We start from the raw sequence: 16,554 nt of genomic DNA, 5'->3' as shown, positions 1-16,554 counted from the left end.
CAAGCCAGGCCTTGTTAGTGTTCTATAAATACCTTGGTAATTTGAACATTCTCAGCCTGTGGTAGTTAAAAACTGAAATGGACATTGTCAGTTTCCATTTAGTTTTGATCCAGGGAAACTCTAAGGACCCCTATGAGAGCAGTAACAGAAAGTTCTCACCAGTGCCCACATAGAAGATGCTCAAAAGAACAAGACCAGCTTGTTAAGTGGTCAGTTTGGTGTTAGTGATGCATGTCATTCTTTTTAGACAACCCCAAACAGTACAGCTCGGACAGAACATGCTTCACTCTCAGGTCATGTGCATTGTCTTTAATATGCAACAGCATGGTCTCAATGTGCACAAAAACGGTATCTAGGCTAAATGGTGTCTTTGACTTTGTCATACACTACCCCACCCCCCAAGGACTGCATGCTAAATAGAAAAAAGTGTGACAGGAAACCAAAGAAGAGTTGATTTTCTATCTTAACAGTCTAAATGCCTTCAGTAGCTCCCAGAGGCTATATAGCATTAAGATGAGATGTTCACATATTAAGAGATGGGCAAACAGACCTTGTCATGGCTGCTTTTGGAAATTGGTGTTCCTCTTTAACAAACTGACTTTGAGGTGACAAAATAATCCCCACGTGTTACTTTTTCTGTATAACCCAGTAGTGCCAGTTCAATATAACTAGCATCTGCATAGCACCCACTGTATGCAAGGAGGAGTACTCTGTTCAGAAGAGGGTAGATCAAGAAGCACAGCCTTGTCAGTTAACTCCCATCAAGAAGAGGCCAGCCCTCCTGATGAAGGTACATCAGACACACCTACACCTAACACTCACCACACAGTGAAAGAGTGTGCAACGTGCTTGAGGCTCAGGCAGGAGCGAGCAAAAAGTTTTCACAGGAGATTAGGCGAAGCCAGGTGACAAGAGCCTTGAAGAACAGTATCTCCAGGGATTATTGATCTGGGCAGGAGGTATTACAGCTAAGAGGGTAGCATGGCAAAGCGAGGAGATGGTAATGTGCATATACCAAATGTCTGCAGGGACTGAGTAATTCACTGTGCCTGGATAATAAGGTCGCCTGGAGAATTGTTGAGGGATGGGGCAAGCAGCAGCAGTTCGTGGTCTTCACTGTCACCTCCTCCAGCGGTCTCCTTCCTGCAACTTAGCAATGAAACCCCCTTTTCTGAACGATAGATGAGAGTTACTTGTTTTCCAAAAAGAATCGGTGGGATAGTTTTTCAAGTAGTACAGAGTCCTAATACATTTACATGATTTGCTTAGTAAATTCAGATTGGCATCCAACTCTCTGGGACATGTGGATTGTAAACAAACGATACCTTGACGGGTGTGACTGTCACCTCACCTGCAGAGTTAGAGAGGACCATCAGACTTGTTTTTGCTGCCAAGGGAAATTTGCTTAAGAGGTTGAAGAGATGGCTAAAATATAACGTTAATAAATACCGTTTGCTTATTTTCTGAGTGGTTAGGCACTCATTAACTGTTGGTTGCCAGGAGTCAGTCTTTGAACTGCTGCCCCCTCACTGGGCCCCACTGTAAAGATGCATTCTCTGGAATCATATTCATGGGCTCCGTGTATATTTTCAATATGTAGGTTCTAGTGCTCTCTGGAAGTTTTTAAACTTTTTAAAACTCATTTTGGACACAGCAATGTTTAAAGCAAAAAGCATAGAACTAATGCTGTTGTGTCGTGTACCAGCCTTACCTCTTAGTGCTGACATTGTCCATCACCGTAGGGAAATTTTATAGTGGTGCAATTAGCAAAACCAGGAAATGAGCAAGTAGTTCTCCATGGACAGTGTGATCCCATTGCCTTAGTTGTTCTGTTCACGTCTGTGTTCTTGGATGCCCTGATCTGTTTGGTGACTTTTATTAGTCTTTACTCTGTGATTCTTCCTCCATCTTTTATGGCTGTGCCACATCTGAAGAGTACTGACTGATTATTGCATCAAGCTTCTCTTGGTTTTGATTTGTGTGCTTTTTTTTTTTTTTTCATCATTTGGCCGAGGTTATGCATTTGGGCCAAGACCACTTTCTGAATGACAGTCTGCCCATTGTGGTATTTCATGTGACAGTCTGCCTTTTTTTGGTATGTATTGTGACAGTTGTGGTGTCAGTATAGCTTCAGTAGTGAAGCTGGCCTTGACCAATTGGTACTTTCTTACATGTCTACTAGCCAATTGGTCAAGGTCATTCCTTCTTTGTATTTTTGAACTCTGACAGCTAATTACTGTCTGCTGTTTATGACAGGAATGAGATAACAGGTCCTAGAGATAAGAACCAGGGGACACCACTGTTTTTGTGAGGCTCCCCTTTAATACTCAGTATCTTCCACAGAGCAGCCACTTACTCTAGGGTTGTCCATTTCAGGGCAGGGCAAGAACTGAGAAGTCAGATCTCAGGGCTGGAAATCTGAGTGCTATCTGCCATTCTGTGCCATGCTCACACCCTTGAAACTCATAGAATACCAGTTTATTAGACTGTAAACATTAACTGGACTGCCTGAATATTCAGCTTAATCTCTAATCAGAACTTAAAATAAGATCAGACTTAAAATAAGAGGGAAGCCACAGAGGACAGGAAGGAGCTACTGGTCGCTGGAGATCAGATGAACTGTGTTAGTGTTTGAAAATGAAAATACTTCAGGAATGTTCCACACAACACACAGGGAACAACAACAAAAAACCTACTTGAGATTTTTAACAGAAAAAGGAGATTTGTTTATTAATAATTCATGAGTTCCCATTGAACATGCATGACAGAAACAGTGCTATTCAATAGAGAATACAGTCATCTGTCACTGTTTTATTTGACATTTACACTTTTTTTTTTTTTGCCTGATACTGCAAAACTTTCTTGGATGGTATGCAAAAATTATATAAATGAAAAAAAAAACCCAACATAGGGACCCTTTATTTCTTCAGTGATGGGTTTTCTCACAGTTACACAGGTACGGATGTGTTCATGCAAGAGCATGACACTTCTTTACATAATCACTAGCCACTAGACAAGCAAATATGAGACCCTATTAAGAAGAAGGAGCCAGTGTCCAAATGGCCTCCTGGAGGGATGGCGTAAACAAAAAGATGCTGGATGGGATGGGAGGTGAGGAGGAAGGCTAGCATGCAAATGTGCAGAGGGAGCAAGTGAGGAGGCAGCAAATCATGGCCACTGAGAAGAACATTGGCCAAAGAATGCACTGCCATTTCAGATAAGAAATAAATATTTATAAATGGCATCACAGGAGTCCTGCTGGTGGGAATATCAGCATTTTGTAGAGCAAATTAGAGTTAGGAGCTCCTTACCACTTTGTACTAGTGCGGGCTCTCAACAAGCTTTCTGCTCTGTGGGTTAGTTATTATTTATAAAAATCACAGAACCAGCTGATACATTCATAAGCTAATTATTGAAGCAGCTGGGTACACATGGTGCAATATGGCCAAGGCTGTGAAGTATCACAGATTTCTTGGGGCCTGCTGTGGTGGGGGTGCACTGTTGAAGACTCCCTCCCTTAATCTGATCAGCCAAGCAAACACTTTGTGGGGAAACTTGATTAATAACCCTCTAAATACCATGAATGTGCTTCATCTTCCAAACTAGGTTCCCTTAAACATGCCATTAGCTCAGCCCATCAGGGATTTGAGGAAGTTCTCTGCTGCCCTAAGAACAGGGCCTTGTTGGCTACTTCCTTATGCCAGAAATTAATTTGGTTTGCTTATGTCTGTACACATGATCACACTTGTGTCTAATCCACTCCCTAATAGCTTCAAGGTCAAGACCTTGCATGTCAGTGGGCAAATTGAGCACTACACTTCTTAAAGACCGATGGCAGATAGCACACAGTCCATAACAAGCCTATAGTGAGTTCTAAGTGAGTGTAATGAGCACAGATTATAACAGTGCATATAAATCAAACGTGGCAATGGATGTTGTGCGAGACATTCCAAGTGTCATAAGTGGAGATACCACTCAGCTGTCACCTGTCTTCCTTCAAGCTGTGGCTTCCCACAATGCAATGTGCATCCTTGAAGCTGAACAGCAGGTGCTGTCTTCCTTAAGGTCTGGCTATCTCAGAACTTCATCTTTTAACAGATGTAGGTTTTTGTTTTTATTTTCCATTCAGTGATTGGTCTCCATGCTATTGCCTCCCCTGGGAGATGTTAAACATACCTGTTTGAAACATTTGAAAGAGTTCACTAGAGACTTAATTCAGATCTGTGAAAAGACACAGAAATGGGAGCTTAATTTTTCCACAGATGGCTTATTTTCCATCTCAAGAATTCTTTCCTTTGTATAAAGAACCCCCGAGAAAACACTTTGGGACCAGGAGATTTTTATTAAAATATAATTTATTTTCTGGTAGTGATAAAAATTTATCTTCATTTTTTCATGTGCATGGCACTTGAAAGTTAACTATTACCTGTCTCTCGAGTTGTGGGGGGAAGGGCTGTAGAAGTACTTGGAAAAAAACATTTGCAAGCAAGTGGTAAGATACCTTGTTTTCATTCTTCCTAACTCTCTAACTCTCCCAAGCTCCCAGTTTATTGCAAGAAAAGATCAGGTCTGCGCAAATGTGGCCTCTCACTTGTAAAAACAAGGCAGTGTTGTGTTACAGATTAGTTTATAAATCCCCAGTGGCTTCACAGTTCAGTGCCCACAGCTGCTGCACACAGGCCTGGGTTTTTGTCTCCTCTCGGTGCTGCAGCCGGCAGTTGAAGGGGAAAATGGAATGATCAGGTTATTAACATGGAGGCCGTGAGGAGGAGGCTGCACAATGAGAACAGCTGGTGTTGCTGTCTTGGCTGATGCAGCGGAGATAATCAAATCTTGCCTTTTTTTGGGTAAAGGCAGAAGACACAGTGGAGAGTTAGACAAACAACAGCTTATGATATTATATGGGGTTTTTACAATGCGTGTCAGGAGCTTTCGTTGGCTTACAGTGATGATGGAGAGTATGTGGAGACTTGGGATTTGTTTCTCACAAACTCAGTTGTGTTTATGCACCTTTTAAGAAAAAAATTTTCTACCCTTTTGCAAGAGATGAATTGTGGGACAGTTCTTGGTTTTAAAATTAGCGACGTAGCTTGGAAGTGATGGGTTAGAAAGCTACTGGGTAAAATATTTTGACACAAGTCAGTGAGCGATGTTGACAGCCTCTGTATTATTTTCATATAAGCCATCATTTGCATTGCATTTCCTTCCTCGTGCAGTTGTAAGAGTGGGAACATCCGCCTGGCAGAGTTGGGACAAGGCACTTGCAGGTGCAGGTTGACCCACTGTCTCCCTTCCTGCAGGTGTGGCCAAGGGGGCTCTGAGCCCAGCATGTCCACAGATGAAGCAAATGTACCTTGGTCTTTGACTCTAGCCGAGGAGGATGTTTCTGTTTGCAGGGTTACAAATGATGAGAAGGACATTAACTGCCTAGAAGACACAATACTATTGGCACCCAAGACATTCTTTTTTCTTTCTTTTAATTTGCCATCTCATAATATATGCCTGTTTGTCTTTCCTCTCTTCTTAGAGTAGAATACTTATAAGTTGGGTATTGTAAAAAATTATGGCTGAAAATAAAAAAAAAATCCTTTTTTGGAGAAAGTGTAACTATAATCTCACTTGTACATCTAGAAGATTCTGTTATATGGATTGTTAAGAAATTCATTAGGAATGTATTCTATAGGAATGTGTTAAGAAATTTCAATAGGAATAAAGATTTTGGGGCTGGGGATATAGCTCAGTTGGTAGAGTGCTTGCCTAGCATGTGGGAAGTCCTGAGTTTGATCTCCAGGCCTCTCCATTCTATAAACAGACATTACAGCACAAGCCTGTAATCCCAGTACTTGGGAGTTGTAGACAAAAGGATCAAGAATTGAAGGTTATCCTTGACTATACTGTGAATCTGAGGTTAGCCTTGGCTTAGCTCAAAATAATGATGATGATGTAAAAAGTAAAAACAAAACATGTGAAGACTCTTTTTTTTTTTTTTTGGTTTTTTTCGAGACAGGGTTTCTCTGTATAGCCCTGGCTGTCCTGGAACTCACTTTGTAGACCAGGCTGGCCTCGAACTCAGAAATCTGCCTGCCTCTGCCTCCCGAGTGCTGGGATTAAAGGCGTGCGCCACCACGCCCGGCTACATGTGAAGACTCTTGACCATTGGCATAAGTATCAACATAGTCATTGGTTGGATTTAAGAGTTGGACCATTTCAGTAACTACTACCATTGATGGGAATAATTCTGACATAAAAACATGGTTTGGGGATTGCAGTTGACTTGGAGTCTAGGCCCACATAGCTGCTGTACACCCTGCAGTCCTAACTCCCAGGATCTCCTTCCCTCCAGGGCTGGCTTTGCGAACTGCTTCGTTGGAAGGAGAACCCCAGCCCAGAAAACCGCACCCTTTGGGAGAATCTCTGCACCATCCGCCGTTTCCTGAATCTTCCCCAACATGAGCGGGATGTGATCTATGAGGAAGAATCTCGACATCACCACAGTGAACGCATGCAGCATGTGGTCCAGCTCCCACCTGAGCCCGTGCAGGTCAGTGTCTCCCCAGCCCCAGCCTTAGAGAAGCTTTCTGCTGGCAGCACCTGCTCAGGGTCTGGGAGAGTATCATGTCCTGTGAGAGGAGGTCACAGAATGACCAGGAAATCCATGCCAATGGCAATGGCTCTTCTGACAGCAGGTCGCTCAGATAATTAAATAGAGTGTCCACCAGATTCTCCTATTATTTTCTAACTTTTATTTATTTGAGTATATGTACATCTAAATGTATGCACACACGCGCGTGTGCACATACACACACACACACACACACACACACTGAGTGGAGATCAAAGGAAAACTTGCCTTCTACTAACTGGGCCCTGGGAATCCAACTTAAAGCTCAGATCTCAATTTATCAGTGTTGGCATCTCAGCCAAAACTGTAGTGCTTTTACAAGTCAGTTTCTCTGTCAGAGTCATGCTCTGACTCATGTGACTCATGGATTCACTGAGGCAGTGTTTACAAAGTTCTCAGTGAACCCAGGGTAGGTAGGCAGGAGGATGCAGGGTCAATAAACAGCAGAGCCACTTATTCAGGGAGGCTGAACCACAATGTATACTCTCTTTTCTCCCTATTCTGATCTTTTCCTGTCCAGGGCTTCATCCTTACAGCAAGGAGCATCCTACAGATAATTAGACCAGTGTACTGAGTCACACAGAACAGTGGCTTTCAGACTTTTAATTTCTTCAAATTAAAGAGAGCTCAGCAGAGTTTACCAACCATCTATTTCAGAAAATAAACCGATTCAAACACTTCCAGAGAAGTGCCCTGTGATTCGAAGTACCGTTCTGTATTTTTCAGTACTGTGGAGCACTAAGTATATCCAGGAAATAGCACTAGGCAAAAGACCATAGCAAGAGTAGACATTCCACCCTTTAGGAAACTCCTCATTACCTGCCGCCCTTATTTTTCTCATTTTCTGCAGCCTGGTTCAGTCTTCTGATTTAAACCAATAGAACACCAAAGATTGCTTCAGCAACCAGGGACTTTTCATGGCCTTATATTCAAGGTCTGTCTTAGTCCAATACAAAAGCAAATTTTTTTCTGTAAAATTTTATTCTTGAGAGTAGCAGCAGGTAGAACCATCTAACCACATGTCAGTGACGAAAGTGGAAATTCACAGCTTTTTGGGTTTGCTGTGGGTTTTTTTTTTTTTTTTTTTTTGACTTTTGGAGACAGGGTTTCACTATACAGCACGAGTCAACCTCAACTTTGAGATCCTCCTACTTCAGCATACCCAGCGCCATCATGCCTGGAAACAGAAATTTGAAATAACCCCGTGGAGACTCACTATTCACTGCAGTGAGGAGCACTTCCCTTGGGTAATAGCTCTCATCTCACCTGTCTGGATTCCTGTGCAGACCTTATCATCTATGTGGCTCTAGCTAGATGAGAGAGCATCCAGATCAGTAGTCACACAGTTGACCAGTCTAAGAGGACTAATCTCAGCCAGGCACTTCACTCATTTGTTCTTTTGTGTTTTCCAAATCAGAGCTAGTTCATGGGTAAGCCAAATCAGCCTTTGTGATTTTCAGTGTGCTGTGCTGTGCCAGTTTATGTCGACTTCCAGTAGTTCTAAGACAAATTCCCTTACACTCTGGACGTTTATTCCTATCACATAGCTCTTCACTAAGGAACTCACAAACAAGGCCATTTTTTTTCTACACTGAATTTGTCCTGTGTATCAGTCTTGACTCTCCCACTACAGTAAAACCTGAGCCTCCCTGTGAGTGATGACGCTACTTCAGTGAATTTATAATGTCAGAAAAATACAAATCTATGGATTCATTATTTATTACAATCATGATATAAAAATGAGGGATAATCACTGGAAACAGCTGGCAATGCTCTTAAACTAGAGAATGCAGCCAACACAGCCTCCTTGGAAGTGCCACTGTGCCTGGTAGAAGACTGACTTGAAATATACCTAGCCATAATGACATTGTCTGTGGCTGAGCACATGCCAGGCCATTGGACTTAAGAGTTGGGATTTAACTTGTACCTTTCTATCATTTGCAATTAAAAAGATAGGTATGCTTACATATTTTAGGAATTTTAAAATTCATCTATAAGCTTATTATTGGTTTAGCAATGCTGCATTTTTGTCTAATTGGGTAGAAATGTACCATCACTAAATCATTAAGGATGAATGAAATTAGTGATGGCGTCTCATATATACAGCATAAAATGCAGAGGGGGTTTCTCTTGGTGGGCATGGAAGAATACCAATTGATTTCATTGTAATTGGGTATACTAGTCTCCAGGTTTCCTTAAATGGTGAAGATCAAGAGACAGTGATCTGTGAGTATAATGACTTACTATATTGGTCTGTTAACCTGGGTGCTATGGGTACACTGGCTCTGTCTCTGCCTTCATCTGGAGTTGTCTGTGAGGTTCTTCAGCTCAAAGCCCATGGTTTCTTACCAGTTGTTTACATTCAGAATTTAGAAATGCACCACAGTCTTATGTGCACTGGGAATACACTTCTCTTAGGATCATGAAGATTTAAAAATTTAAACCCACAGTTATAAATTATCAGGTTCTACATAAAATTTAGAGAGTCAGAAGATGTGGTCCACCAAGCTCAAGAAGTCCCACATAGCTGAAGCTGCACCGTTTCCATGGGGATCCACACACCGTCATGCCACTTCATACCAGCCACACCCTGTGCATTTGTACACACATCATTCCACTTTATTAATGCAAATTCTGCATACATTATGCCTCTTTGCCACTGTTGATCACCTGACCCTGGTGGTCATGTCTCTACATTTGAAGCAGTTGCATCAGAGCCATGGTACTGCCTTTAGTTATGGCTTTAATTTTTTCCCTACATACCACTTAGTTCTTTAGAATGTCACATAATATGTTCTGATCATTTTTACTTAACCCTTTGCTTGTCACCTGATAAGTGTGTCTTTGATGTAACTTCCCATCACAGATGAATCAAGGTTACAGCTGAGCCTCTGCTGAGTTTACGGCCCATGTAGGAATGTTGTCATTCCTAGACTTGATGGTGATGGAAGAATGACATGTCTCCTCCTTGGAATTCATATTTCCCCAGGAATATGTAGTTTTCAGGTCACGTGGAAGTATCTGGCCTTACAAAGTGTCCTGTGGCTATTAGAAACACCAGTTAACCTACCTGAGTAGAAACTGGCTTTAACTCTGAACTCACTTTGTAAAGCCATATATAACCCATGTCCACAGGAAGAGATATATTGTCCCAAGGCAAATGAACACTGGGCCTTGGGGAAAATAAGAAGCATAGATTCTCAATAGTGTGTGGTCGTCTGTATCAATTCAGCATATAAAGAGACAGTAAGCATACCTCTGGCATTAAAATTTATGAAGAGGGGAGATGTTTTAAGAAAGAGTAATATAAAAAGCCTCATTGGTGAGTTGATAATGGGGAGAAGCATTAAGAAATTAAATTCTAATCTACTGAGTGCTGCTGGTTCAAGAGTAGATAGCACAGAGAAGATCAAGAGAGTGAGACAAGGGATGGAGACATGGCTTATCAGTTAAGATCACTTATTCTTGCAGAGAACCCAGGTTCAATTCCCAGCATCCACATAATGGCTCACAATGGCCCAGACACCAATTCCAGGCTGTCCTGAAAATGATGCTCTCTTCTGACCTCCATGAGCACCAGGTACATACATGGTACATAGGCATACACACTTAAACACTCATACACATAAAATATAATAACTTAGAGGGCAGGGCACATGACAAGGGAAACAACGCAAAACTAGAACATTTTGTAAAAAAGGCAAGTAAGTTTTATATTTCACTCCAGCAGGTTGAGACAAAGTTTCTTGTGGTTAGTGTTTTCTCCCACATGGTTACTATGGCCTGATGCACTGGACCAGTGGTTCTCAACCTTCCCAGTGCTGAAGTCCTTCAATACAGTCCCTCATGTTGTAGTGACACTCAACCATAAGATCATTTCATCGCTACTTCTTTTGCAACTGTTAAGAATCATAATGCAAATATCTGTGTTTCTGGTGGCCCTAGGCAACCCCTGTGAAAAGATGATCACTTGACCCCCAAAAGGTTGAGAACCACTGCCCTAGAGCAAATGGAAATCCTCAGCTTAGAATAAAAAACACTACTTGTATTCAGGCCTTCATAGTAACAACTATACTTTACAATTGGAAATATTTGAGTAGCTATTAAGCCCTGCTGAAGCCAGGATCACCAGAACACCAGCTGAGTGAGAACACAGACATTTGTTGGCATCCCTGCTTGCCTCTGTCTGACCACACTTGCCTCTGAGAATGCAATAAAAAGAAAGGCCATTGCTCATTCTATGACTAGTCCCTGAGCAGGGTTGATTGGGGAGCATCCACCAAATTGTTGATGGAGTCCGTGGTTTACTGTTTTATTGTATTTCCACTGTACAGTTTCCGTGGGTTGTTTTCTAAGTTCAGGGATTTGGAGTTAGCTGCTCTATGGTTTCTTGAGAAGTACTTGTTTTTAAATGTTAAAGTTCCGTGCAGCGCACTGAGTGAGAACATGAGACCTGGTGTCGAGCAAACAACACCATTGTGCCTTTGTTCATCTGGACAAAGGCTCAGGGAACTCTTGGCATCTTCTAAGCCACAGCCTTCATGTTGCTGGTAGTCACCAATGGTTTGCAACCAGGGCAATGTTGTCCCCCAGGGGATATTTAATAGTGTGTGGAAACATTTTTGATTGTTTCAATTCGAGGATACTACTAGTGTGTAAGCAAATGCTGCCAGACACCCACCAATATGTTAGAGCATCCCCTAAACCAGACTTCGATGACATGTTATTAGTGCCTCAGTTACAGTTTCTGGTCTAGACTCACCATTGGTGCCTCATCTGTAAAACAGAACACTGTATCTCCAGGCTGATTCTGAATTTTCACTATATGAAATCTAGTATTAATAATAACAGTGATACTTCTGCCTCTTCCCCCTCCTCTTTCTCCTGTCCCTTTTCCTTCCCCTTCTTCTCCCATCCCCTCTCTTCTTTCCTCTTCCTATTCCATCCTTCCTTCTTCTCTGGCAGCAATTAGTTCTTTTTGAAACCTAGACCCTCCAAATGTGAGATTTAAAATTTTATCATCTGTACTCATTGTGCAAAACCAAGAGAGTGGTTCATTTTTATCTTCTTAGTAAGATGAGAAATTGGAGTTTAAAGAAGTTGGGTAACTTGCTCCAAGTGAGAACTTGAATTCACATCTGCCTACCTTCCAAGTCTGACTTTTATTTGTATGTTGCAAAGCAGCATTTCTAGAATACCTGCTGTTAGCTCTCTGGTATTGTACACAATTTTTTGCATATATTTTATTTTCAATTATTTAGCTGAATAGGCATAGATTTGTGAGCTTTCCTTTTTTACAAGCCACGCAGTTTGATGAAACTTGTAAGGCAAGCAGGGATGCCAACAAATGTCTGTGTTCTCACTCAGCTGGTGTTCTGGTGATCCTGGCTTCAGCAGGGCTTAATAGCTACTCAGATATTTCCAATTGTAAAGTATAGTTGTTACTATGAAGGCCTGGTGTGATGTCAAAGTCCTGGGATCAGTGAACTCTTGTGGTCAGCTGCATTTGAGCCAACTTGGAATGTGGCTTCTCTTGCTAGAGTTGAAGATGTTCTCAGCACCGAGAAAGATATCCTGTATTCCTACTCCAGTTGGATAGACTCTCTGTCTTGATTTATGAATTTACTTCCAAAAGAACAGCTTCTAGGAAAATAAATAGATAAGCCAATTAATTAATTAAGGATGTTTGCAAATTCTCTAACCAGGTTACTACAATTTTTTTCCCATCTTGGATACGTTCCAAGCTCCTATGCAAAACCTGCTGTTTGAATGTAGTTTCAGTTTTCAGTCCTTGCTGTGCTATTAAGGAGCTATGGCAGCGAATTTTTGCCCTATTTACTACATTGGGGCAGGTGAGTATAAAGAAGTTGGTCCTCATATGGAGGATTCTTGTTTTCTGTGTCACCAGTTAGGATTGCAGTGTGTTTAATTAAAAAAAAATGTGTTGCACAGGAATATATAGAAATAGAAATTGGGGGTTTTGCTTTTTGGGTTGTTTGTTTGTTTTTTACTACCAGTTCTTTTTAGGCAACTGCTGTGTTCATCCCTATGTTCATAGCCCTAACTGTGCTGAAAAGTTTTCCCCAGGGAGCTGGAGCAGTTCCTTAGGGGCTAGAGTCAGCTTCTTAGAAGGTTGCTCTATAGACTTGGGTTTTAGCACACATTTGAGAACGGAGGCCTGCTTGCTTTGGTTAAATTTAAAGTTCCATTATGAGGTATATAAATTTGTATTTGGTTGCTGTGTTTGGAAGCACAGTAAAGGAAACAGACAGTGAAGAACTTCATGGAAATCCATGTACAGGACTCTGAGTGTGGTTAGCTGTGTAGAAGGCAGAGGGGTGATCAGTCAAAAGTTCGAGAACTCACCTCACTGACCGTCTTTCATACAGACTCTTCCTTCTCTAATAAGCTTTTCTTCCAAACCATCACCTGTTTTGCCCCCATGGCCTGTACGTCTCCACACTGTAACCTCTATGTACCATTCATAATTTCTCTGCATTCTAATTATTCCTCATCAGAACCTGAGCCTGTCTTTGTCCCCTACTCTACTTCAAGGTGTTTCCCTAGGCCTGGCTCAAGCCAGTGTATTGTGTTCATCCATATATACTACCTTAGATAACTCCCAAAGGGAAATTGACCTGTCCACTTATCCCTCTGAAGGCAGATTTTCGTGGCATGAATTTCCAAGCAGTATCACAGACGCTTGGTTCAAAAGGCGCTGCATTAGAATGTGTTTGGAAGACCCTTCTTTTGCAAAGCATCAGAACAACCTTAAGAAGTTGATTGGGAAGTAGGAAAGCTGTGGGTTCTGGACTATTCATAAGTAACCTGTAAATAGCCCCCTTCCCCCTTAGTCAGAAAATTAGTCACATTTAGGAGAATATGTTCCTTGGGACTTTTTTTTTTTTTTTTTTTTTGTCAAAATAGATGTTTTGCAAGTGTGGTAGACAAGCTCAACAAAATCATATTGAAAGGGATTCATATTGCCTGTTTTTTTGCATAATGGTTCATGAGTATGTCCTGGTAACCCAGTGCTGGAGGGGGACTGCCAGCCCTGTGTGCTTGTGCTCCCCCCCCCCATTGACCCCCATGCCCGCTCCTTTCATTACAGGTTTCCTGGCATCGTCTCCATGTTTCTTTTCGTCAATCAGGGTAGATACTGACTGAACCTAATCTTCATTTCTATCTTAATTTGCATCTGGGTCTGCTATTTGTTCTCTTTACACTGGGTTCAACATCTCCTTGGGCTCATAGTTTTAATAATTGGAGCACATGCTGCACGTGAAAACATCCATACACATAAAGTAAAATATGTCTAAAATAAAAAGCCCAAGTAGTACTTAAAAGCATAAAGCTTTCGAGTTCTTTTCTTTTTCCACCCAAGAAGATAGAGAGGAAATGACTTATAAATTTTGAGGTGGGACAAACTGATCCCATGTGAATGACACAGCCATGAGAAAAAAAGACAAGCAGCAGAGACAAGGCGGAGTGTGTACTAGAAGTGTCCTTCCTGTCTCCCTCCTATAAAAGTAGCAATGATTAACCAAAGCTGACGTGAAGGCTGTTGTCGATACTGACCAGTTACTGTTCTAAGCCCAGGCCCTCTCAAGAATTCCACCTGAGGCAAGGAAAGTACATTTCTTTATACTTCTCGAGATGTCCTCCACCCCTTTATACTTCCCGAGATGTCCTCCAATGCAACTTTTGAAAGTGGCCAGTAAACCTGTTCGCAAAGTGCAAGTTGTTAAGAGATTCCAGTGGTTTTTATTCATGGTTTTTATCTCTTCACCCAACAACTACTGCACTCCTCCATGGTAGCAGGGTAGCAGATATTCTTCTAAGCTGTACATATTCAGTCTCACGATGGCACACAAGCCCTGCTTACTGGTTTCTTCCAATAGGGTAGTATCTCCTTGCTTCAGGCCTTTTCCTTTTTGTTGTTGTTGTTTTCAGAATGAATCTAGTAGCAACCCCAAAATATATGGAGCCTCTCAGGAATGCCATTACCTTAAGATGCACACTTACACACACGTGTGCACACGCATGCATACATATTTGAAGGTGTGAAGCCAGCAGACATTCTGAGTCACTTCTGGAGGCCAGAGTGATTTACATAGCTCTACAAAATCACATCTGATTAGTAATCAAGTGGTGTTTTTAAAAATGGTTTTGATGGAAAACAGATGCATAAATAGTATGTCTGCTCCACCCTTAATTTATCCCTGACCACACACTTTGTTCGTGTCTGTGTCCTGGCTGTTTTCACTCTTACCACCCAGAGTGACTTCTCCCACCTTTTCATGTGGCACTAGGGAAGAGCTAATTCATTGTCAGGGCACCAGCCAAGCCACCTGGCTCACTGGGCATGCCTTGACCAAGGCTGTCCCTCTGTATTGAGTATGGGAAGCACCACAGGAGACCCACTCCACAGAGTGCTGTTCACTCATGGACCACTGCTGATTCGGGAGGGACTCTTGCTCTTTACAGAAGAAACACAGGACAGTCTGCAGAGAAAGGCTTTCCCATCTGGGAACTTCCCACCAATTGCCTCTGTTGATTGCGGGTGATGCTTTCACGTATTTTGGTTTAGGCTTCATTACTCAAATAATGTCACAAATCCTAGAGCTAATCCCAACCAAAATGACATAGAAATTGTCTGGAAAGTCAAGCCCAGTTGCCTTTCTGAGTTTAGGAAGTGTATCCTAGGTACCTGATAAAATCTACAAACCTGTTCCATAAATTTAAATATTAAAATATTTCCAAATACATCCAAATGAAAGGGCTATTGTGCTTCCCCTGCTCCCATTCTAAAAGAGATATAAAATTGTCAAGGGGCTTTATTTAACTAGCCCATGGATCCCCGGCTCTGCCATATCACAGTGCGTGCATAGGTAAGGGGAAAACTATCCCTCCAACCCCTGGAACTCTGGCCTGATGTCTAAGGCCACCACTGTCAGTTGAGAGAATATAGTGGCTGCTGAAATATTTTTGGGAATAGTGATAAATCACCCTTATCCTGAGATTCATTGCAGCTGAAATGAGCTGGTGTTTGCTTGAGGGTATCTAAGAAATGTTGATAAACTCTGAGTAATAATTTTAGGAAAAAGTTTTATGTTATATGTATGAGTGTTCTGTCTACATGTGTGTACTGGCTAATTTTGTGTCAACTTGACACAGCTGGATTTATCACAGAGAAAGGAGCTTCAGTTGAGGAAATGTCTCCATGAGATACAACTGTAAGGCATTTTCTCAATTAATGATCAAGGGGGAAAGGCCCCTTGTGGGTGGGACCATCCCTGGGCTGGTAGTATCGGGTTCTATAAGAGAGTAGGCTGAGCAAGCCAGAGGAGGCAAGCCAGTAAAGAACATCTCTCCATGGCCTCTGCATCGGCTCCTGCTTTCTGACCTGCTTGAGTTCCAGTCCTGACTTCCTTTGGTGATGAACAGCAGTATGGAAGTGTAAGCCAAATAAACCCTTTCCTCCCCAACTTGCTTCTTGGTCATGATGTTTGTGCAGGAATAGAAACCCTGACTAAGACAATGTGTATCAGTGCATGGCATGATGCCTACTGCCATCAGGCCCAGAAGAGGATTTTGGATCCATAAAACTGGAGTTATAGACAGTTGTAACGTATCATGTAGATGCTGGGAACTGATCCTGGGTCCTCTGCAAAAGCAACAAGTGCTTCTAGCCACTAAGCCATCTCTCCAGTCCCTCAGTAGGCGTCTTTTTTTTTTTTTTTTTTTTTTTTTTTAGATATTTTTTTTCATTTGCATTTCAAATGCTATCCCAAAAGTCCCCTATACCACCCCCCCCCGCTCTGCTCCCCTACCCACTCACTCCCACTTCTTGGCCCTGGCTTTCCCCTGTACAGGGGCATATAAAGTTTGCTAGACCAAGGGGCCTCTCTTCCCAATGATGGCCAACTAGG

General features: G+C 42.0%; 1 protein-coding gene across 5 annotated transcripts in view; it reads left to right on the top strand.

The window, feature by feature from the left end:
- Satb2 (SATB homeobox 2) overlaps positions 1 to 16,554 on the top strand; it is a 177,087-nt gene that overhangs the window by 135,533 nt on the left and 25,000 nt on the right. For all 5 annotated transcript variants that reach the window (XM_029481375.2, XM_029481371.2, XM_021161889.3 and 2 more), the window contains one exon: positions 6,344 to 6,541. In XM_029481375.2, coding sequence (XP_029337235.1) covers positions 6,344 to 6,541 — 198 coding nt within the window. The remainder of the gene's footprint in view (positions 1 to 6,343; positions 6,542 to 16,554) is intronic.

This window comes from Mus caroli, unplaced genomic scaffold (assembly GCF_978045245.1).
Source record: "Mus caroli unplaced genomic scaffold, Mus_caroli_1 scaffold_1, whole genome shotgun sequence".
Taxonomy (NCBI): domain Eukaryota; kingdom Metazoa; phylum Chordata; class Mammalia; order Rodentia; family Muridae; genus Mus; species Mus caroli.
Note: the sequence above shows the minus strand (reverse complement) of the source record. Positions and strands in the feature narration are given on the sequence as shown.